Raw genomic sequence first — 24,831 nt, 5'->3', positions numbered from 1 at the left:
GTGGATCTTGGATTTATAAATGATTACAAGGAGCCCCAATTGTAGCTTGACTAGTCCTTTGAGGGTATAAGCACAAATGTGGCTATCGCTTTCCTCAGGTCATTACATGCCATATCAAACAACATTTAATTGTGTAGGTTATTGTTACTTCCATTTGACCATCAACAATCACATTAGTTTTTCAGTTTTTGAAGGTGCCATGTTTATCACCTTCAAACCATGTTGGAAAGGAAAACTTAAATTTTGCACTTCATCACTAGGATGATTGGTTGAATTTTCTCAGTTAACTAATTCAAAAGCAAATGAAAAGAAAAATCAAGATAGAATGACAGAGAAGTTCATATTTGGGAAGTAAAAAGCATATAATTTTTTTTATAATAAGTAGATGAGAATCATATCCTAAAATTCATTTATTACCTGTAACTTGCTCCTAATTGCTAGTTTGTATAAATTGGAGTTGTTTACAACATTAGAACGTTTCCTAGTAAGTTCTCCTTCATCAAGGGTATCATGCAAAAGAAAAAGGCGCCGTCCAACTGCAAACTTGAGAAAAGCATCACCTAGTACTTCAAGCCTTTCAAGTGAAAAGCGCTCCTGGCACTTCTCAGTGGTGAGTGCTTCTAGGACCTAATAAAAAATTCATAACTTTAGTAGCGATTGAGGTCCGCAAAAATATTGATCATGTGCAATTAAAGTAATGCAACAATAAAGTTATCATTTCTCATCAAAGCCAATTATGTTAATACTATACATGAGAAAGCCTTACTCTATCACAAGTAATTTCAGCTCCTTCAGGGAATGCAGCAGAAAATTTCTTCTTCAGTTCAATGGCCACAAGCAAGTTTTCCAGACGATGCATGATTGATGGTAATAAAGATATTGAACTACCAATATCTTTAGAAAAGCCTATTATCTTCAACTGGCAAAGCTCAGGAGGCAAATCAGTAAAGTACTCCTCCAGTTCGCGTGATTCTGTTTTTGACAATTAATGCTTATGAACAATAATTGAAGAGAGAGAGAGAGAGAGAGAGAGAGGGAGAGAGAGGGAGAGAGAGAGAGCTATAAGAGACACTGAGATGAGTATAGTCAAAAAAGAAGATTATTCTTGTTTAAAGAAAACACAACAAGATAAAAGAGTAATGGCTCCTAGGGAGAGCAAGGTATAACAAAAGCACCTATGCCCACACGTATTACATTTTATATCAACGTCATGTTCAATTCTAAACTCTCAATTTTTTTTTAATAAAATAACTTGTCACTTAACCTCTGTCTTTCACATTAACCATTTCAATATTAAGGAGGCCGAAATATAGTTTTGGTCTCTAAAGTTTAACAACAGAGCACTTTTGGTCCCTGAAATTTTAAATTAGCACTATTGGTCTCAAGAATTTCAAAAGTGAGCACTATTCCCTCTATCAACTTCCATTAGTTACCTTGTCTATGTGTCTAATGGAGCAATGATGTGGCATTTTTTTTAATGATGTGGCAACTCTTTTACTATTAACAAATTACACAAAAGCTTGGGTCTAACAAAGCAACCTGTTTCTATCTAGGTCTCTTTCTCTTTCCCCCATTCAAACCCAGTAACCTAATTGAAACAAGAGAGAGAGAGAGAGAGAGAGAGAGAGAGAGAGAGAGAGAGAGAGAATGTTTGAGCTCTAACCCCCATGTGAAACCGTCCTGCCCCCTCCGTAGACTTCTCAAAACTTTGGCCTCTCTGTGCTACTCTGTATTTGTTAGCTTCTTAGACGGCAATGCATTTACTTCCACTGCTGAATCGCGTTTTAGTTGAGAAAGTCATCCCTTCATCCAAGACCAATGTCGGAACCTTGCTCCCTATGAAGGCCCCCAAGGTCATATTTCCTAAAGTACCCAATATCCACTTTTTTTTATATAAAAAATAAATAAAATAAAATAAAAACATTTTATCTTTGCCTTGTAGCTTAACTAGTTGGCACCTCCTAAAGTTTCCACTGAAGACATCCAAGGCTCAAATCCCCCCTCCCCCATTGTAACAATCAAATTATTACAAATATTTAATCTTTTAATGCTTTCTCTAACCAATGTGCAGGTTTGTTGAGAAACCTAATGAAAATTAAATAAACCCATAAAGAATTTTTTTAGTCATGCATTTTTTGGTTTCTGTTAATCCAAAAATTGGGGAAAAAAATAATTTTGGGTACTGTTTTTTACACTTCTGCAGTTCTGCTTAAGTGAAGGAAGTGTATTAGGCTGAATTGAGTATAAGATTCACAAGTTTGTCCTTTTTTTTTCCCATTGTTTTCACAGCAAGCATATGGAAGCTGACCCAAAGGACCAAAGAGCATAGCCACAAGAGTGCTGGAGGGAGGAGGATGCCATTGCATGGGAGGGAGGACAGCATTGCATGGGGGTTTGGGCTCTCTCTCTCTCTCTCTCTCTCTCTCTCTCTCTCTCTCTCTTTAATATGGTTATTGGGTTTGAATTGGGGAATGACACAAATAGAAACAGGTTGCTCCATTAGACCCAAGCTGGTTTGTAATTTTTTAATTAAAAAAAGTTGTCGGGTCACTGCTCTGTTGGACACATAGGTAAGGAAACTAACGGAAGTGGACAGAGAGACAAATGACACTCATTTGAAACTTCAGGAACCAAAACTGCTCAGTGGCCCTATCAAGTTACAATGTACCCCAGTAGCTTTGGAGCATCCGTTAAGATCCAACAAAAACGACAACCAAGCCGTAGTAAAAAATTTGGAGCATCCATTAAGATATCACTTTTATTAGCTAGACCTTTTATTTTAGATTAAAGAGTCAACTTATTTTTTTAATTGATAAGTTACAGATACCCGGTGGGTCTTGAACTTGTGTCCTCACCCTCCAGCTTCTTTTACAAATGGAGGAGGTGCCAACTCAACAAGAGCTCATTTAAGCATCCAGTAAGATATTACTTATATTTGCTTGCCCTCTTATTTGTTCCTTTTATCTTTAATTCAACTTACTGTAGCACATGTATCTTATACACCACTATAGCAGCGAACAAATTATGGTTTTGTCATTTTAAGTTCTCGGTTGTGATCTGACCTATTCTACATCTAGTATTCAATGTTTGCTAGAATTTCTAGCATATAAATAGTTCTGATTTTCTTCTTTGAGGTATGGAAGATTATTTATGCTTTAATTCTAAATCTAGGATTCAATATTATATTTCTCTTTCTATATTATCCTGTCTTTCTCAAACTCCAGTTACTATTCCTGATTTTCGATTCTAAAATCCCGACCATAAACCATCTACTACAAAAGCTAACACTAATCTTTAGAGTTTTATCTTTTGTAGATTCTAGTTGTTGTCTAGCAATGAAAGCAAGTCACATCCTACCTGATAAATTACTAGTTGTCTCAAAAGCTTATAGCTATCAGCATACCATGGATTTCATCTACTACAAGAATCCCTCATGCATAAGCTCCCATGCATGAGCCTAACACACATAAATTTTCAAACCAGCTGGGAGCTTGTCTTGGGGTTCAACCACAAAATCTCCTGCTAATAAAATACCTTTCCAAAAATTTAAGTTATCTATGTCAACACTGCCATTTAATTTCCACCAAGCAGATAAACCCCACTGAACTCAAAATAGCTCTCCAATTGAATATGGATTATGAACAATGCAGCAACTTCAATACGGTGGATTGTTTCTTTTAATTGTGTTAGCCAATAATGAACTCTATCTGGCACCACCTCCCCTGTAAGAATAGGTGAAGGGTGAGGTCGTGGGTTTCAAGACCCACAGGGTTCGCATTTAATTACCAATGTGAAAAATGGTTTTAGTCGCATAGAAGTTCCAGGGTTCTTATTGCTTTCAGTACTAAATGGAAATATCATTAGGACTACGAAAGTATTCAGCTCAATAAACACAAAATCTTTGCAGCAAAAGCTTAATTATACACTGAATTTTTAATAAGTGTGTGTGTGTGTGCACGCGGGCAAATGAGGGGGATGGTGGTATACAGAGGATGCAGCCCGACAAAACATCCAGAAAAAACATGGTTGAGATGCAACACACTCCAAAATTAATAGAATTGCAACACAAGCAGGAATTACTTAATGCAAATAACCCCAACAAAAAGAGAACTATGACAAACCGAATGAAATAATTACCTGAATCTTCTGGCTTTCGATTATGTAGCAAGTTACGCAAGCAAAAAAGCGGTTTTGCATGCAAAAGAGGTTGTTTAGGGCATTTGAGTAGAATGCCAAACCTGACTTCCAACATTTAAGAAAAAATGATTTAATAAATTAATAAAAGAGAAGCAACAGAAGTTAGTATATTTTGTATGCATATATAAAAATTAGATATTTATTATTACGCTTTTAAGTTCATTATATATTAACAAATTCCCTTTAAATAAGCAGAAATTAGGCATAACATGACATAAAATGTGTTTCAGGAGTAATCCAAGATTCCAAAATGGTATAAATAGTCAACGAAGTGTCAAGAAGCCTAGTTGCATACTTCTCATACAAGTGCTCTGCATAGCTTGAAGTTTCTGAATGAGGGCTGTGTCCGTTCTTTCCATCAACTATGTTAGTGATGAAGAAAAAACCCTGTTTGTATGGAGGAGCATGCACTAAACTATCCGTAACCTCACTTATGCTTCTGTAACCATTGGCAAGTAGCAAATGATCACGCAAAGGAAAATTTTCCTTTTCCATGGCATCTTCTGGAGTCCTAAAAACAGGGGAAGATAAACATCTTCTAATAATCTTCCAATCTACAGTAATTTTGTTATCACTATCATGCAAAATTACTGGAAGCAACAGGTAGAAGGTCAATGAACTCGATTCACAAGTATTGCTTTTTCCCAAGGAAACAGATTCAGGAACGAATTTTGATCGGTCAAGGATGACCTTGAGATACATTTCTTGAAAATTCTGTGCCAGCACAATCTGTAAAAATATAAATTGGACAATGTCAGAAGATTAGTTTACCATCATAAAATTTTTTCCAACAAATGCCATCTACCTCATCTTTATCAAATTCTGCAACTCCCGATGGCACAAACTTGGTCATCACAGATCTACCATGAGCCAGATGAAGATCAAGTTCCATTCTCTCGGCCTCTTCAGGCAGGGCTGCTTTGACAAATAGACTAAATTTTTTGTAGATCCTATCCTCAGGACGAGGACTAAATTCTATATAGTAAGAGTAAAAATGGACAGGATTCTCCAAGTTAGTCCATGGTTCTTTTAGCACAGCAGGAACTAGCATCTCATGTAGTTCAGCTCGGGGACCCTCACCTGACAACATGCAAAATCAAAGACATTTGATATGACATAATGAAAAAAAGAAGAGAAGAAACATTAATAAGCAAAATTTCTTTGGCTTAATGCTTCAACCTTCACAGCTATCTGAGTCAGAAGAATCCGACCCCAATCCGACTTCATCTACATCATCTTGCCCAACCAGGAGATAGTCATTCAAGGCACCCATTTTATGTAACATTTCAATTGCTTTCAGACAGGCATCTTTTCTAGCAGCTTCAGTTGAAGATTGTGGGGCACCAACAACTTGACGTAGTGGAGCATTGGGAGGTAAATTTATGTGGCAGACAGTACCTCCTATGTCATCAAAATAAGAAAATTCTGGCTTGGGGTCAAAAAACCTGCCAAGAAAAGAAATCATACAATACATCTCAAAATATAGATATGATCAGTTATACAAAGTTCACAATGTTTTCAAGTGATTAAACTCATAATTTTCAAGTGAAACAATGATCATAATTAGTGAAAGGGCATACTCATCACAGGGGAGTTTTGAACAATATTGGTGGAGTAATGAGATGCTATATCCAGAGCTGATAGAAGCACCAGACGAATCAACTTTATAAATTTTTTCTTCAGAACCAATAAAGGTTTCATTTGATGTTCGAATAGCAATTTCCATGTTCATTCGATCTTCATCTTTCTGAAAATCTTTTATCAAATCTACCTCCTTCTGGTTGCCACTGAATCAATAACATAAATGGTAGTTAGTCTTATTTAGAAAAAGAAAAAGAACCAATGGATGGACTTACATACAATGCATGCTTTAAAAAGACACCTGTCCAACAAAAACACATATTTAGACTGAGGCATTCGTGCACGACCCCTTGATTGTATGAAGCTAGAAACAGTTTCTGGAAGATCAAACCGTATCACAAGACAACATGTCTGAATATCAAGTCCTTCTTCACCAACTTTAGTAGCAATCAATAGATTTAACTGCCAAAGCAACACCAGTAGAAATTAACGATTAGCCTCAATTTCTAGAGAGTTTATTAGAATAATAGTTAATTGATTAAATTCATCATTTTCCATCAGCTTACACGATTGGGATAAATGGTAATTTGTCATGATATCAAAGCAAGTTTCTCTATATAAAATAAATGGATACAAAATAATAATAAATAAAACAGGTTTTTGAACCATGTCTCCCCTCCATATTTCCCAATGAAGTTGAAATTGCACATGTTGAGCACCCACTCATTGAAAGAAGTTTGAGCTTATTACTTGTTATGTGATTAATTCACCATTTACAATCAGCGTATGCTTGTCAGGTAAGTGATAGTTTTAGTTTTTTTATAGGATCAAATCAGGCAGTCCCAAATTCAAACCATGTTTCCACTCTTCGTCCCATTTAAAGTTGAAAATTCCACAAGTTGGACCCCACTAATTGAGAGGGAGTCTAGTTCCATATGCGAGGAGTATTAGAATAATGGTTAAGTGATTCACCATCATTTAAGCTATTACGGTAAGTGGTAATTTGTCAACTAATTGAGGAGAAGTGTGGACCCACACATGAGGATGAGTGATACAATATTGTAAATTTTTCATTGCCCATGAGCTTAAGCCTTTTGGGTTGAATGCTCTAATGTTATATTAGAGCTCAGTTTGTTTGTTGTTGCTCCTAGTGCCAGGCCCATTGGTCTTTGTTTCAGTTCGGTCATCAAGCCCATTTGTCTTAGATTAATTCTGTAGGGCACGGACAAGAAAAAAAGTTTGAAGGAATCCCATTGGGTATGTTGCTTGTCAGTATGTCTTGTTAGTCCTCACCACTTACTGACTTAAGCTCTTGGATTGGATACTCTTAACAGAATCAATATATTGCAAAAACGGGTCTCAATGATCATCATCATCACCAAGATTTTTTCAATGTTATGCTTATTAGATAGGAAAGGAATATTTGACTGCATTGCTATTTTATATTAGCAGGTATTTTCCACCCATTATATACTTGTTAATAAAAAGGAAGATGTAAATAAGAAGAGAATATGAGAAGTGAGGAGCTGTTTTCTATATACAGTCCTCACCTAATTCATTCCACATGTATATAGAAGAAGATTTATAGAATATTACAAAGAATATTCTGATAATGAAGCTTGTAGGGACACCTCACCAAAAGTATCTTCTAGAAGAGTCTAGAATAGGGACACCTCACCTATGGTTTTCTAGAACGATACAATTTTTTCCTTTCTAGCAATACTCAATGGTGCATAAATGACCTACAGTCAAGATATAAAAATGATTAATGTCAATGCCATCGGAAGGGAATTTGGTCATTATTGGAAGGTTTTCTTGTGGCAATGTTTTTGGGTCATAGTAATTCAAGAAATATATGAAAAGTGTTACTGAAAAATGAATAATTCTCTAATAAGTGACAAGTGCCCAAAGGAACAGCTCCTAAACCTATCCTATATCATCTGTTAATTGCTTAATAATGTAAACAATTATGTGATGGATCGCACTAGATAACAATTTCTACAATAAAGATCCTCAAACAGTTTAGTCTGAAACTCTGCTCTTTGTTTGTTACTTGATACCACACAAAGTAACAACTTTCATAGAGACATGTACAACATTGTTCTTGTAACAGCTTATAGTAATTTCCAATAAGCTGCACTATTCCTTTGTCTGGCATCTCTAATGGATACATGTCCAATAATAAGCAAGTCAAACAAATCTCAAACCAAGACCCCCGTTGTCATGTCAGATGTTGGTGCACTCAGTGTCATGTAACAAATGAGCATCCAATATGTCTGTCCCTTATGTGCACATATAAGGGGTAAACGTATTGTCTAATGCATCTTAGAATATATTAAGAAAAGTTAAGTGCAGTTTGATTATTTTTTAGATGCCATCAAAGAAAAGAAACCAATGATAGAATCTTTAAAACATTAAGCATTACCTCTCCCGATCGAAATCTCTCAAGTATAATGTTCATGGTCTTCCGAGACATACTTTTTAGTCCAGCGTGGACTCCCACAAGAAAATCACACTTCCAAGATGCTAACATCTTAAGCTTCTGTAATATTAACGACAAAGATCTCGCTGTAACAACCCTATTAACAAATATTATACATTTCCTATCTGGTTGTAACCTGAGAAAAGGAAACAAGCTTTATCAGAATAGTTGCCTACAAACACACACATACATGTATGGGCATGATTATTTGCACTTGTTCAAAATTGAAAAATAAATAAATAAGAAAAAAAAAAGTTTGTTCAAGGCATTTGGTTGGGTATTTTCTGTTTTCAGTTCTTAAAAAATAGCTACTCAAAAAACACTATATAGAACAATTTTTAGAAAACTCCAAAGCAGTATTTTTTTAAAACAGTTCCAGAAACTTAAAAAAAAGGTTGTGGCACTTCTGTAAATATACCGAATCCCTAATGCAAAACCATCAGCCCTGTTTTTATAAAAGCTCTTCCTTTCAGTTCCTGGTCGTTTTGACAGAAGCATGGTGGTTTCCAACATACTTAGGTGCGTATCGTGTTTTTCAGGCCGTCAATGAGCTTCATTTGTGCTGGTTTGGTGGTCACTGGGAGTTTCTAAGTATCGATAGCATTGTCAATTCAAACTTGACAAGGAAGACTCCTGTTTTGTTTGTGGTGTTGGTTATTTACTATCCCAGATAATGACAGCTTAATCTTGATAAGGATACTCCTGTTTGCCTTTGTTTGGTTATTGATGTTGGTTATTCACTATCTTGGATAAGGATGGCTTGACCCAGATAAGAAATTCTTGTTAGGGATGTTTGGTTACTTCAAGGGGCCTGATTGTTTCTTGGTGTTGCTTTTTCCTTAATGCTAGATAAGGACACGCTTAGTCAAAATAAGGGTGTCTATTTGGTTTTTCAAACTCTGATTAACATTGCTCCTCATCCAGTTCGGTCAGTTTGATTATCAATGTGTTGGCACAGAGAGAGAAAGAGAGAGAGAGAGGTGAATTAAAAAATGGGAGGAAAAAATTTGTTGCATATTTACAAGGTAGATAGTGAAGAAGGATGTGACAAACAAGAAGGTGAGGAGAAGAATCACCCTGATAAGATATAATGGCAGTAAATAGATGCATGTAAGAGCAACCGCATCAGTCCATCTAAAAATTTCCATCTATTTTGGCCTTACCACTCTGCAAAAATACCAACATTACATTATCTATTTTACACTTTCTTTTAATATAATATTAATTCTTCCTTTATTTTTTTACTATTATTTGTCTTCTTTTTTTTCCTTTGTTTTCTCACCAAACAAACACAATTTAACCCAAATCAAACTCAAGGCAAACCTCTACAGACACAAATCACAGCCTCTCTTCCTACACCAAAACCCCCACATCCAAATCACAAAAAATTCCAGCCAAGATACCACTAAGCAAACCACCACCAAAATCAGCAAACCTAGTCACTCGCACTTCTAGCAAAGTTCTGAATCTCGGTGAGCATGGTAGCAGAAAATAGAAGAGCACCAAAGAGGAAAATGAACTGCTCTATTATGGGTTTTAAGTTGAGAGAGAATAAAAATGGGTAGGAAACAAAGGAGAGCCACCAATTAGACTGGTGGTGGTGGCTAATAGGTGATGAGCAAGGACTGTAGATTAAGGGGAAGAAATAAAGAAAGAAAAGAAAAAGAGAAAGAGAAAAGCCATAGATAGAGAGAAAAGAAAAAGAAGGAAGCAAGTAACAAAATGGAATAGAAAGAAAGAGAGAGAAATTAATTAAATATTAATGCACAAGTGAACAGTAACCATGGATCTTTACACGGTTACTATAACTTTTTGGAAATTTGCACAATTTTAGAAGAGCTAATGCGAGTGATTTTTAAGGTAAAATGTGTAAAATTGTGCACTTTTTGTATTTTAGAAGAGTTGATGTGAGTTCTTTCAACAACCCAATTAGTTGGAAAGGGATCGATGGAGCAACTGCAATTTAGTTTGGATTAAGGCTTAATTGAGTTTAGTTGAATAGACTATTTAAGGCACATCTCCACTTACACCCCCATTTGGGAGGAGGGGAAGGAATGAAATGAAAGGAATTATTTTGGAATATTCCTTATATTCTTTTGTTTGAGAGTTTTAATAGAGAGAATGGAAAGAGTCACTCCCTTATTTTGAAGTTTAAAAGGGAGTGGATAGAACGAGTAAGAGGTGTTACAGGTGAACTGTGACAAACACAAAAAACCATTCCTTAAGAGATTGTTATAGTTAGTCATCTAATCTAATCTATTAGTCTTTTTTCATAAGTAATAATAGTCAAATAGTCAAAAGACATATTTGTCATAGAAAGCACAAAAAACAGATTATCAGCACTTACACACACACACACACACACACACACACACAGATTTTTAGTACCAACCTGATGGATGAAAGAATTTTGATTAGGCATAAAAGCTTTCTTGAGAAATATGGCTCCTTTAAGATCTCCACACACGACAGATCAGATGGAATGCCATCTACAGATAAAAATATAAATACTTATTAACTATAAGAGTAAAAAATTATAGTAATCATAGATTAAATGTTTTCTTATTTCAAATATTTAAAGCACACAACTTTGTTGATACACTAAGTTATGATCATTTGAATAGAGATACTGCCAGGAAGATATTATTGGCCGCAACCAAAATATTTCTAAACACATTCTAATACCTTTCATTAAATCGGAATCAAAGACTTCGGCAGCCTGAGCTAGATATCTGTTACATACAGAGTCATCACTGAAATTTTCTTCCACCTCTATTAATTCATTCCGCACAGAGTGATCACCAGTCAAAAGAATGCGACTAGCCTTGAAAAGGGGAAAACAAAACAAGATAGAAAATTACAAGCATGCAAGCAACCTCCAATTGAAGAACACATAATTACGGCTACCGGAATTAAGAAGCATCTCTACTTTAGAATATGTAGTTTGGACACCATAGTTATTGAACAGAAAGGTTCCTAACTGATAAGGCAACACTAACATATCATGTTAGTCTATCACATCATATGAGAAAAGGTTTCATGTGGTATAGACAAGATGAATGGTGTCCAACAACATGCAAAGCTGATTCTCATCTTTAATTAAAATTAAAATTAGCCGAGGATTCCACTACTTCATCACATTCCACTCCCCGCTCCCCCCCCCCCCCCAAGCCCCCCCCCAAAAAAAAGTAAACAAAAATAAAATGCAAGTCAGGACAGCCAAAGGCACTTCCTAAAAGCAACTTAATATCCACCGTCCTTTTTTTAAAAATAATTAATTATTTTATTGAAAAGAACAAAAAAAAAAACCATGCTAGCCTTCATGTACAAAGGAAAGGCAAGAATCAACAGAAAGTACATAAATCTAAAAACTCTACAAGAGAAGAGAAGAGAAGAAATGAACACTCATCACAGCTGTAAGTGCACAATTTGTACCTGGACTCAAAAACAAGTGATGGGCTCAGGCCCAATGAGCCTTATACAATGAAATTTGTAGAGTATGGGTTTGAAACCTAGGTTCGGGATGTTGGAAATTTGATCTTCCGGCTAAAATGCCGCAATCTATGCAAAAGACAAATGAATATGACAAAAAAACCTCCTCAGATGTAAGTCGAGGACAATTTGTATGATACTTCTCTTTCTATGCCAAAAATTACAGTTCTTAGTTCTTTTCAGCTAACCAGCCGCCGCCCCCTTCTTTCCTCTCTCGTCTTCTTATGTACTTCTTCTTCTTCCATGTTTCATCTACGTGTCACACAAATTTACCTCTTAGATACTTATTCCATCCACCACCTTCGTGAAATCTTCAAATAATAGTAGGAAGGTTGAATTCTACTGTTCAGAGGTCACTTCCCCATTAATGTGGCCAGGGAGGTAGATGCAGGGCCTTTAATGTGGTGGTAGCAACTTTTTTCTCAGATATTTCTCACACGTTCTTACTTCTAAAGGATGCTTGGATCACACTTTTATACACCAGTTCTTCCAGAATTTTGCCTCCAATCCGTTTAGCAAATCCCAGGGCCATTGTTGGGCCTGTCCGAGGATATACTCCTCCTCGGACAACTCCTCGGACCACTATAATGCGGACTAACCTATGAGCCTATGGACCCTGACCAAACAGACTTGTATTAACCAATCAGGCCCAAAGCCCAAATGTTTGTTCGAACATTTTTACCCCCCCACAACAGCCATCCAATCATACAAAAAGAAAACACTGCAAATCCAATATTGAGTGTTCCTCCGCCTCAAAGGTGGGTTGATTTACTCTCTCCAAGGTCCACATGAGACCCAGTGGGATTGCCCCAACAACTCCACCACATGCTTTGGCATCACCCAAGAAACCCCAAACAAACATAAGACAAAATTCCATAACCTTCAAGCATAGGTGCAATGGATAAGCTGATGAACCCCAGATTTCCAACTATTCTTGCACAAACAACACCAATTGACAATACAAATATTCCTCTTTCTCAAATTATTCAAAGTAAGGATCTTTCCCATAGTGGCAGTCCATGTAAAAAAGGCCTCTACTAGGAACTTTCACCTTCCAAATGCTTCTCCAAGGAAAAGAATGGATGCCTCCCTTTGTGAGAGCTTTATAACAATAACAATATATAACGGAATTTGACTTGATATCCACCAAAATACACAAATATGTTTTTCAAAAATATTAAAAGGAAAAAATCATTTAACTTAACAAAAAATCCCACATTATCAACCATATTACTCCACCTGCACCGTCCTCAGAACTTTCACCAGTCATAGACACTAATATCCAGTAATAACCAAGATGTCTCATAGTCTTCATCTAATTAATTGTGCTTCCAAGTAGCATTGCAAGCTATAACTTTCAAATTAGTTTTAGTTTTGCTACATAAAAATTTTAATAAATTCCACAAGAACAGTTCTCTCAAAAGTGAATCACAATATATTATAATAATTACATTCGTACTTGGCAGCCAGCAAAAGAGAATGACCCAACAAACAGAACTTCTCCATAATGACAACATGTTGAAACACCATAGCTCAAAATATCAGAGCCGGTAAACTTTGCACTGTATTTGATGGGAAAAGGCCAGCATCATCACTCTTCTATTATTCTCAAATTTTGTGATATTTAGTTGCATTATGAGTCATTCACGCATGTCCATATGCGTCTACAGAAAAACATTCAAAAATTCAAACACAAACCATAAGGGAGCCAAACCCACTCCAGTTACACGCCACGCCCTCCTCTCTATCTATCAATAATCTCCATAAAACCTACATCTAACCTCCCTCATATACCCACCCAACCTCTTTTTCCACAATAACGAGCACACATTCAAGAAATCTTCTAAGATGCAGTTGTATTTCCAGAAAAGTTCAGAGATGTTTGGATATAAGTATGTTCTAGAGATGATTGCATCAACATTAGTTGAGATCAGCAGAAGATAAAAACCACAGAAGTTTGTGCAACATTAACAAAAGCAATACATGGAAAAAAGTTAGACAAATTTAAACCAACAAACGCATTAGTATTTCTGAATGAAAACAGCACAAAACCAAGGGGTAAAAAGAACAAATAAGAAAAATATTTTGAAGAAACAAAAACATCGGTTGGATGCTACAATGGCTTACTTGTAATGCTCCCCAAAGGCCAAGATTTTCCAAACAGAATATCATATTATCATGATTTCTGCTTAGTCGTTTTTTTGCGTTCAGCCGACTTTGGTGATCATTCCTTTTAAGTGTTGATATGCACTGCTCATATCACAGAGAAATAGAGACAAGTGAAACCTAGTTGGAGGAAAACAAAGTTATCACCAAAATAAATGCCACAACAATATACCTGGCGTTTCATCTCCTCAAGTTTACTACAGTGTGTGACATAGTAGCTAGATGTGCCATTTGGAACGGGACCATAATCATATACTTTAACTACAGGAGATTCCACAAAAGTATCCAATTCTCTCTTATCTACAACAGAATAAACCTACAAAACAACGTGGAAAACTACATGAAGTGAAAACTTTAATCAAACAAATGTTGCAGTATCAGACCTAAGTGCAAACTGTAGTTTAAAGATACAAATCATACCTATTCTCTGCTGCATAAATGGCAGAGACAATATGTAGGTCAGATATATATACGTGCAGACCAAGTACACTTAGGGTCAAACATAAACACAACTAAGAACAGCCTTGTGAGCTCTCCTTAGGTTCTCACATATGAAGATGGCAAATGAATTCCATTAACCTTATTGTGGTTTGGATTTTGGAATGCCTAGGCCAAACCAAGTACTGCTTGATCCAGGCAAACAGCACCAAAGGCCATGGAGAGCATCAATGAAAATAAAGTAGCATACAAACCCCCTCCTCACCGCACACACCCCCCCCCCCCCAAAAAAAAAGAAAAAAAGAGTTACAAGCACTTACGTGAGGGAACAGAGCACTAGTCAAGATCACCACATGCCACCATAAAACATTTTTTTATTTTTTTATTATTATATACAAGTAAAATTAATTTACTTAAAAACGAAGAGGGAGCTCCAAGAACACTGGTTGGTTATGTATATTAAAAGGATAAGAATACTTTAACATATAAAACAGCTCTTTGTAAGGTACTGTATCTAGGGGGCACAAGCAAATCTTGTGAAATTTTATAAGTTGTCTTAAGTAATCTAGTTAACAATGTTATTTTATACCACCATCAATAGTAGAAAAGAGTGTGAAGGATTGTATCAGCCCATATTATAGCTCAAATCAACAGTTCTATAGCCCACCTTTGCATTAAGTAAAATTTCAAGACTATTGATGCTTTTTGGTAAATTTGCTGGATCAGAAGCACCTGAAAGAGTAACACATACATGCAGAGATTAAGGTATAATGAAGTGGGGTGAGTTATTGACAACCTAGACATGAACTACATAACCAGAACAGTGTCTCAAGAACTATCATTAGGCAGAAACACAAGGATCTCCAATAAGGTATATTACAAGAGAATCAAGATTATAACATACCTTGATCATTGCAAGTGCGAGGCTAAATCCCTCATTAAAATTCTTAAAAAATTTAACAGCCCAATTCTTTTTTCTATTTCTTCTTTTCACCAGAAGGTATAAAACAGGCTACACAAAAAGGGGATCCTCTCACTAGCCCACTCCCACCCCCTACTCACTTCAAATCCGTTTAAAGCAGAATCAATCTTAGGCTTCTGGCACAATCCCTTCTAGACTTTATCAGCAGTCTAGCTCACATGTTCAACCTACTATAATGTTTAATTTTTTTCATAGATTGCTCCCAAAAACAAAAAAAAACAAAAAAAAAAAAAAAACTAGATAAAGTCCAAGACTAGGGGGATTCACCAAATTACGTCAGTGCTACTCTTTATCAAAATTACTTTTATGATTCACTTTAGCGTTTAAATCAGAATTACTATTACGAAGCAAAGGAAAGACTACAACATTTTGTTCAAAAAACAACAAAATTACTAGTTCAAGAAATCTTCTTTTTGGTTTTTTTCGATAAGTACTACTAGTTCAAGAAATCTTAAAAGCTCCAATGCTTTATCATCTAAAAGGAGAGTAGCAACAAATTTTTGTAGCATGTATCTAATAATCATTCATTTCTGTTTACTTATCAAAAAAAAAAAAAAAAAATGTATCTAATAATCAAACTAAACACAGCATCAATATGCAGTACCTATCACTGATACCAGGGTGGAGCCAAAAAAAAGTTTCTTGGGAGGACCAAGTTATGTATGTGAGAGAAAACTAAAAATCTTGTTTTTAGTACTAGAGTAAGCCATACCTTATAATCTTGATACATTATCATCCTTTTAAACTATAAATGAATAAACAAAGGTTGTCCATTACCAATCAGATTACTGAAAAAATCACCATTATTATAATTTTTTTGTTTTAAATAATCCCCCCTATTTCTTCAAGCAATATCAGTCTATCACCTGTACAGGTAAATTTTTTTTTTTTATATATAAGTAAGAAAGATGTTAAAATTTCCAATTCGGATTTTTTTAATAAATAAAAGAAAATTATTAAATGAAAGATGTGTGTAGCCAAATGGGAATTTTAATAAAATCAATAGCTCCTTAAAACCAAGAATGATCCAAAACTTAAAATGAAAATTTGCTAGACTTTTTTTTTTTTTTTGGGAAGGGGGGGTGTGGAGGGGGCTCTTCTTTATGAGGGGCCAAACTTCATAAACTTATATATCTTTAGTATATATTATAAAAAAAATTCCAGAATTTTGGGCCTTACACGTTGCTCCGCCACTGACTACTACTCTTTCCCAGTTCATTTTGTCTAGACTCCTCCAAGTCAAACATTAAGTATCAGAAATAATATACCAAACAAGTTGTAAATTAACATGATGAAAGAACTGGTATGTTCAGACAATTTCTTTGGGTTTGATTTCCAAATTTCAAACAAAAACGTAACATCAAATTACCTTTTCCCACAACTGGAGATGCAGTCATGCCAAATATACGGGGGAGTTTTCCGACATCAGGTTTATAGAAGACCTAGAACATGATCAAGATAATTTGCGTTAAAAAAATTATATCAAACTACTGACCAGAAAGAAGCGTGTGGGAACTTGTGAGGCATGTTAGAAGTAAGGGTGAGCAAGAGTCCCTTACTTTCATGATTTCCGCATAAGGATGGTTGCTTTTGACTTGAGCATGATGGCACTCGTCAAATATCAAAAGTACAATGTACTCCATCTTGATAAAGCAATGAACCAAGTTACGCAGAAGTATTTGAGGCGTCATAACAAGAATCTGCAGAAAACAAACGACATAAACAGAAAAATTTCAAGGATGATGAAGCAGCCATGGGATAAGTAACTTCCCATTTTCAATTGTTGAACTCAATAAAAGGGAATTAAGAAAAATTCTTGTCATATGTTGATCTCATAACACTTGATCTATGAGAGGACGACATTATATGCAACAATAACTTCGCAATTATCAGAAGGATGAATACATCCACGTGCAGAATGAATTTGGGTGATAAATTTTAGATCAGGTTTAGTATAACTACCTCATACTGTTCAATTTCTTTATCCCAGTCTTCATGGCTTTTCAACTGCTTAGAGCTCCCACAATAGACCCCAACCTTGAAATCAATAGATTCTTCTATAGCCTTGGCTTGCTAAGACAGAAAAAATAATAATAAAATAAAAGCACCGATTAAAATCATGTGACAACAGAATGGAAGCAACTGCGTTTATGCTTTACATTATAATAACAAATAGTTACCAAATGCAACTAGCAAATAAAAAAAGATTTTTTAAATAAACTTGGCCATGCCTTGTACATCAACTGAATTTAGCCATATAACAGGGAAAGTTAGCAATAAAAAACCTCTGTACATGGATAATTACAAGAAAAGAACCGTCTACACAGCAGGAATAACAATCAAATAAACAAGTACATTATTATAAAATTCAACCAAACATGTCAAGAAAAAGTGAAAATTAATGGACTCAATGATTGTGGAATGAAATGGTATTGTAGGGATGAAAGGCCCAGATAAGGATATTGGGCCGTAGGCCACACCCGAGGACGTCTAAGAGCCCGAGGACAAATAAGTTTTAGTGAAGGTAAGTAAGCTATTGGGCCAAGGAAGAGGCCTCATCATAATAAACAGGTTACGTTGTCCGAGAAGCCACCCTTCCTCGGCCAACAGAGTGGAAGCCTAAAGTCCGACCACTCATCATGTACTGGGCAGTGGGCAACCGTGCTTGGGAGGATAAGCTTCAGAGAGAAGTAAGTCAATAGAGAATTGAGAAATATTTGGGAAGAAAGCTGTTACCGCCGCATTGAATGCTCTGCACCTAATCAATTAGTCACATTAATGTGGAGATGATACCTAAACAGTGACTTCAAGCCTCATAGCTACTCACAAAGACTTCAAGAAGGTGCTGATGGGACAAGTATCAAGGAGATTAGCAATTCAATCTATGCGCGGAAGGCTAAGATGAAAGAAGGAAAGGGGGTATAAAAGGAGGAGGATTCCATTATAGAAGGGATCATCAGAGAAAAAACAGAAAAGAAACAATTGTGTAACCAAGAACTTGAATATTTATATAAGTCTAAAAGAAATATATAAGAACACACCATCCTCGGACTTGACGAGGAGTATTCTTCTTTTCAAATTGTTTGTTTTATTCATTCTAACACCAACTAGCCTACTGTGATCTATACTTTAACTCATTGAACGTTCATTAACAAGCCCACTCTCTAACAAATTTATTGTTTTAGGCTTATTGGGCCACTATCTAAATCTCTTGGGCTGTGGATCAAAACGTGTCCTTACAGGTATGATTAGATATCTATTAAATGCTCAATCATTATTGCTCAGATGCTAATAGTCAAGTGCAATCTAGCTCAAATAAATAGAATGTTGATCTTAATACTTTATTTGAGCCCTACTACCTACTAAAGTGCTAATGAAGTTAGTTGAACACTTAACGGAATTCACTGGTTTTTAAATGGGACTACTGCCTATCCTAATTCATGCATGTAACGTATGAGAAGAAGAAACAACGTGGACATTTCATAGTTTGTGGGCAAAATAACTAATGAAGAATGGATAATTTGGTCAAAACTATAATATGCATAAATATCCTAACTGCTGAAAACTCTTTGTTTTTATGTATAGATTCTAAGAGAAACCTTGCTGGCAATGTTCACCTGCGTGCTACTATACGAACTAGTAAAATATGGTCGATATGTCCTCAAAGGTAATGAGATACCAATTGACACTTATGTATTTTCGGGTAGTCTAGCCTTATTTTGATAATGGATAAGGTATTGCATTTCAACTGTGAAGTTTTCCATTTTGATCAATGGTAGCCCATCTGATTTCTTTGGCAGTTCTAGAGGGCTTCGGCAAGGGGATCCCTTATCTCCATTGTTGTTTGATATTGTGATGGAGGCGTTGAGTCGTATGTTGGATGTGGCTGTATCTACTGGGCAATTCTCAGGCTTTTCTGTGGGCAGTATGACTGGTTCTTCAGTAATGGTATCTCACCTTTTATTTGCAGATGACACGTTGATTTTTTGTGATGCTGAACCTTCTCAGATTGCTAATTTGAGGGCGATTCTTGCTAGATTTGAGGAGGTGTCAGGGCTTCGTATTAATTTAGGGAAATCTGAGTTGGTTCCTGTTGGAGGGGTACCCAATTTGGAGGCTTTGGTGGGTTTGTTGGGGTGTGGACAGTCTTCTTTGCCCTTGAAATATTTGGGCCTTCCTTTAGGTGCAAAATTCAAGGACTTATCTGTTTGGAACCCTATTCTTGAGAGAATGGAGAGGAGATTAGCAGGTTGGAAGAGAATGTATTTATCTAAAGGAGGTAAGGTGACACTCATTAAAAGCTCACTCTTGTCCTTACCTACATACTTCCTTTCCCTTCTTCCTTTACCGGGTAAGGTGGCTAAGCGTATGGAGAAGTTACAGAGAGATTTTTTGTGGGATGGGATTGGTGGTGAACCTAAATTTCATTTAGTTCATTGGGCCAAGGTTTGTAGGCCTTTACAGGATGGGGGGTTGGGTATAAGACAGTTGAGTAATTTTAATTCTGCCCTATTAGGTAAATGGTTGTGGAGGTATGGTACCGAGACTGATGCTTTATGGAGGAGGGTTATAGAGGCAAAATATGGGAACATGTGGGGTGGTTGGTGTACGAAGAAGGTGACAAGTCCTTATGGGGTCAGCTTGTGGAGATATATTAGAAGTGGTTGGTTGAACTTCTCTAAACTTCTTGTTTATGATGTGGGGGATGGTACTAGAGTAAAATTTTGGAAGCATGTGTGGTGTGGGGATTGTACTCTCCAAGAGGCCTTTCCGGAGCTATATTGTCTTAGTAGGTCCAAGGACTCCTCAGTGGCTGAAGTTATGGGTTGGTCTGCTGGGAGGTTTCACTGGAATGCGCAATTTCGTCGTCCACCACAAGATTGGGAAGAGGAAGCCTTTGACCGGTTTATGGGGCTAGTCTATTCCTCGTTAGTGAGAGGGCTTGGTCCAGATAAGGTTTGTTGGAAGTCTGCAAGGAATACAAGTTTTGAGGTTAGAAGTTATTACAGTTCCTTCTACCCTCATAATCTTGTTTCCTTTCCATGGAAAATGATATGGCAATCGAAGGCGCCTCCAAGGGTAGCCTTCTTTTCTTGGTCTGCTTCCTTAGGTAAGATCTTAACAACAGATAACCTTCGTAAAAGACGAGTGATAGTTCTTGACTGGTGCTCTATGTGTAAGAGGTGTGGGGAGTCGGTGGATCATCTTCTACTTCATTGCACCATAGCTTGGGAGTTGTGGAGTTTGGTTTTCTGTTTGTTTGGCATTCAGTGGGTTATGCCTCGTACTGTTATTGAGGTGTTTGAGGCTTGGCAAGGAAAGTTTGCGCGACATCGTCACATTGATGTTTGGAGATTAGTACCTCACTGCTTGATTTGGTGCATTTGGCGAGAAAGGAATGCTAGAAGTTTTGAGGGCTGTGAACGATCTTTGCTGGAAATTAAGTCATTTTTCTTACACACACTTTTTGAATGGAGTGTGGTTTTTTCTCATTTTTCTTGTTCTTCCTTTTCTAATTTTCTTGACCGTTGTTCTTTTCTTTCTTGATTTTTGTACCCATAGTACATCCCCAATGTACTCGTCTTGGCATTTTCTTTATTATTTTTAATAATATTCTTACGTTATTTATCAAAAAAAAAATATCAAGGAGTAATGAGTTCATAGTATAATCATGAGTTCACAGTAAGGTGAAATGATGTTCATAGGATAGTTTCTTTTTTTGTGTGGATGGCAAATTGGGGGAACATTCTTACCCGTGAGAAACTCATCAAGAGGAGTTACTCAATGGTCAGTTGGTGTTGTAGGTGCCATTGTAGCAGGGAGACCATGGACCACCTTGTGATTCATTGTAATGTGGCCTTTGAGTTATGGAGTTTGATATTCAGGATGTTTGGGGTTTGGTAGGTATTACCAAAGAAGATTTTTGATTGATTATGTGGGTGGCAGAGTAGGGGACCTAATTCAGATATCTAGAACCTTACACCCTTATCTTTGACGTGGACTATACGGAGGGAAAGAAATCAGCCTACTTTTGAAGATGTGGAGTGCATGTCAATTCAATTGCAAGTATCTTTCATTAGTTCTCTTTATGAGTGATCTTTTGTATCAAGTCTCACAAATAGTAACTTTATTCAGTCCTTCATAAAGTCGATCCATATGTAAATATTTTTCCAATTGTAATTTTGTAGGCTACTTCGTGACTATTTTCACAAGGCAGTCTCGTCTCAATAAAATTATTTTTACCTATCAAAAATGATTCTATTTATTAAATGCAAAACTCCCTTCCAATGTAAATGCACAAGGAATCAAAAAGCCCCTTCTTAAACTCTAGATTAGAAATGAGAAATTGCATACATAAGCACTAAAAACTAAGCCAAGGAGCAAACAAGTAAATTATTGTGCAATGTACTAGCCATATAAACTACAAAGATTGTCTCAAACTTCAATACAACCCAAAACTGAACTTTGAATTATAAAACCAACATAAATAGATAGTAGCTTACCTGCTGAACCAGAGCCACTGTAGGGGCAAGAAAGACGCATATGTTCTTCTGGGGCTTCTTTATCAAGTGACCCAGCTCATGTATAAGCAGTACCGCAATGTGGGTCTTCCCACAACCTGTCCCCAAATAAACAATTATATTCTCCTCCAGAGCTTTCTTGCATAGGTCTAACTGGTACCTTCAGAAAACATAATCACAAAACAACATAACCAACAATAAGCTCCTCCTATCTTCTGAAGAAAAAAGAAATTTTGCATTACAATTTAAACCAGCAAAGCCAAACACAATTGGATTGCTTAAGCTGTGCTTATGTGTTCTGAAAACAAAGCCTTAAGAAAAGCATAAACCCCAGCATTTCGTTACTTGCCCAGTTTCTATGAAAAATTGTAGAGTAAGAACACAAAATTTATGTTTCAGAGAGTACCCAGAAAGTTTGAGAACTCAAAGAACTAAGTGTGGCACCACTATTTTAGCCCATGTCAATCAAGCATTATAATCCTCCAAAAACGATATAGAATTCAAAAGCATAGAACCCATTCTACATAAATTTTCCTCAACTTTCCCAGCAGCCAAGCAGGGAAAAAGTCACACACACACACACACAACAACCAATGTAACCCAAAAAAAAAACAACTTTTCAAGGAAGAAGTTTCTGGGAAAAATAAAAATGAAAACCCAGATGAGAAATGAAGCATAAAGATGAAAAGGAACGTACTTTCTGGCATACTCTCTAGGATCTTTATCAGTCGCACGAGTTGCTGAAACTGCTTCCACTCCATCATCATGATCAACACTATCATCACGATCAACATGAACCCCAGAGTCAGAGACACCCGAAGAGGATGTGGCGACGGTAGCACCAAACTCCGTAGTACCGGCGGAAGGACGATCGTCTCCGCCGTCTGGCATTGTGTGCTGCTGTGAACTCGAAGTTGTGAAGTAGAAGAGAAGAGAAATAAGACAAAACAAGATAATAAGAATGACCATAAACTAGAGTTATATAGAATCAACAAGTCTAGGTAGCACTTGCCATCATCGTTGTTTTTCTTTCTTTCACTCAGGCTTTTTGTCAGTAATCTCTGTTTGTGTGTGTGTGTGTGCGTGTGCGTGTGTGAGAGAGAGAGAGAGAGACGGAGCGCGAGTTTGTATATGTATCAGTGTATGTGAGTGTGTGAGAGAGAAGACCAATGGACCGACCAACAACACAAGTCTTTGCGTGAGCATATAATATAATTCATATTCGTTTACATTAATTTCGGTAAATTCCTTTTACCATTTTTGATGTTTTGGAACCAAGTGCAAGAGAATTCATTCTCAAAAAAATATAAAAAAGTTCAAGAGAATTTAAAATTTAAAACCGACCAATTTGGTTCTTAAAGTCAACTTAGTTTCTAAACACGTATTTTTTTTTCAACTATCTCATAAAACACGTAGAATTTAAATACCAAATTAGTAAGGTTTAAAATGCGTTAAACCTAACTACCCAACTGGTAGTAGCACAATTTTTATTTTATTTTTTGGAATTATTGTAGCACAAATTTCGGATATGTTAGCCTTTGATGTTTGAGTAATACTACCGACACAAATTATTTTACAACAATATTACAAACGGTCAGCTTCTTACTGGTTCTCATCTGAGTCAAGTAATAACATCACATTTTTATTACCAATAATCAATTACAAGCAATTTGTAAATTTTGTTTTTTAAGTTTTTATTTCTAGTATTTTTCATATGATTTTTTTTTTAGATAAACAATAATAGGAGTTAGTTAAACTACGTCAGCCCTCGAGTAGGGCGCTCGAGTTAAAACTCATCTATTTTGGATGCAGCCAATCCTTAATAGATAATTTTTAATAGATAAGTTTTAATCCAAGTGTCCTGCCCGTGGGCTGCAATAACCTAATTAACCCCTATTATTGTTACCAAAAAAAAAATATTGGTTACCCCTTTTTTTTTTCTTTTTTTTTTTTTTGGGTGAGTAGAGAGAGAGAGGTTTCTGTACTGATTTGTTGTGCGTGGGCCTCGAAATGAACGACTTTACTTGCGAATGCTGTAAAGTCCACGATTCGATTCCCATTTAAGTCTAGCGCTTTTTGTGAAGCATCTTTCAGGTTCCTCGCTCTTTACGAAAGCCACATGCCCACTACGTCATTGGTTGTTCTTATTAGATTTTTATTAATTAAGATTTAAGAGTACTTTTTTCTTTTTGTTGATAGATTGTGATTATTTTTATTTTGATTCTTTGAGTCTGAAATTTTTCATTTGATTCGTTCATGCCTGTAACTAATGTGACCCTTCAGTAAATATAGGACATGAAAAAATAAATTTGAAAATGAAACCAATTAGAGAGTGGGGTATTTTCATTATGGTCTATCAATTTTGAAAATTTTATTTTGGTAATCCATCAAATTTGGTTTCATTTTCAAAATTATTATTGCATCCATTTATGTGATAAATGTAGTTTTTTTGGACCAATAGATGTGACTTTTTGTTGGTATTGGCGTGTGAGTTCATTCCCTTATCTCATCATCTTCTTATATATATATATATATATATATATATATATATATGTGTGTGTGTGTGTGTGTTTGTTTTTCAAAAAAAATATGTGACTTTTTTTAAAAAATACTATAAAATTTTAATTTATAGCTCCCCTCAATAATTTAAATTTATTGAAGGGTCACAATAGCTAATAAAGAGTTATTCTTAATATGGTCATCAACCTTTTATGAGGTTTACATAGATTTTTACCTCTCACCAGTATTAAATAGAAAGTTTATCCACTCAGCCAAAAAAAATATAGAAAGGTCATCTATGTCACAATCAAAAATACATGTAGTATTAAATATTATCACACAAATCGATTTTTTTTTTCTTCTATATATGTGGGAGGTAGAAGTTCCCGAATAAATATTTGAGCTTGAGATTTTTTTGATGAATACAAGTTTGTTTTTTATTAAGGCCTCCAGGCCCACAAGTTAGTCTACGT

General features: G+C 35.9%; 1 protein-coding gene across 2 annotated transcripts in view; it reads right to left on the bottom strand.

The window, feature by feature from the left end:
- LOC142622404 (dicer-like protein 4) overlaps nucleotides 1–22,957 on the bottom strand; it is a 28,957-nt gene extending 6,000 nt beyond the window's left edge. Inside the window, exons 1-19 of one of the 2 annotated variants that reach the window (XR_012841903.1) lie at nucleotides 22,557–22,957; nucleotides 21,842–22,019; nucleotides 17,301–17,411; nucleotides 16,898–17,038; nucleotides 16,708–16,780; nucleotides 15,024–15,088; nucleotides 14,091–14,234; nucleotides 13,880–14,002; nucleotides 10,946–11,084; nucleotides 10,653–10,749; nucleotides 8,204–8,396; nucleotides 6,080–6,240; nucleotides 5,778–5,984; nucleotides 5,377–5,642; nucleotides 5,003–5,277; nucleotides 4,493–4,926; nucleotides 4,138–4,238; nucleotides 767–972; nucleotides 418–627 (exon numbers count right to left, since the gene is read on the bottom strand). Coding sequence is in view for 1 of the 2 variants with exons in the window: in XM_075795866.1 (XP_075651981.1) it covers nucleotides 418–627; nucleotides 767–972; nucleotides 4,138–4,238; nucleotides 4,493–4,926; nucleotides 5,003–5,277; nucleotides 5,377–5,642; nucleotides 5,778–5,984; nucleotides 6,080–6,240; nucleotides 8,204–8,396; nucleotides 10,653–10,749; nucleotides 10,946–11,084; nucleotides 13,880–14,002; nucleotides 14,091–14,234; nucleotides 15,024–15,088; nucleotides 16,708–16,780; nucleotides 16,898–17,038; nucleotides 17,301–17,411; nucleotides 21,842–22,019; nucleotides 22,557–22,828 (3,396 nt within the window). In the remaining variant the exon portion in view is untranslated. The remainder of the gene's footprint in view (nucleotides 1–417; nucleotides 628–766; nucleotides 973–4,137; nucleotides 4,239–4,492; nucleotides 4,927–5,002; nucleotides 5,278–5,376; nucleotides 5,643–5,777; nucleotides 5,985–6,079; nucleotides 6,241–8,203; nucleotides 8,397–10,652; nucleotides 10,750–10,945; nucleotides 11,085–13,879; nucleotides 14,003–14,090; nucleotides 14,235–15,023; nucleotides 15,089–16,707; nucleotides 16,781–16,897; nucleotides 17,039–17,300; nucleotides 17,412–21,841; nucleotides 22,020–22,556) is intronic. The other variant, XM_075795866.1, reaches the window with a different exon arrangement.
- Between the last annotated feature and the right edge of the window lie 1,874 nt (nucleotides 22,958–24,831).

This window comes from Castanea sativa, chromosome 1 (genome assembly GCF_040712315.1).
Source record: "Castanea sativa cultivar Marrone di Chiusa Pesio chromosome 1, ASM4071231v1".
Taxonomy (NCBI): Eukaryota; Viridiplantae; Streptophyta; class Magnoliopsida; order Fagales; family Fagaceae; genus Castanea; species Castanea sativa.
The sequence above is the reverse complement of the archived record's forward strand: the minus strand, read 5'-3'. Positions and strand labels throughout refer to the sequence as shown.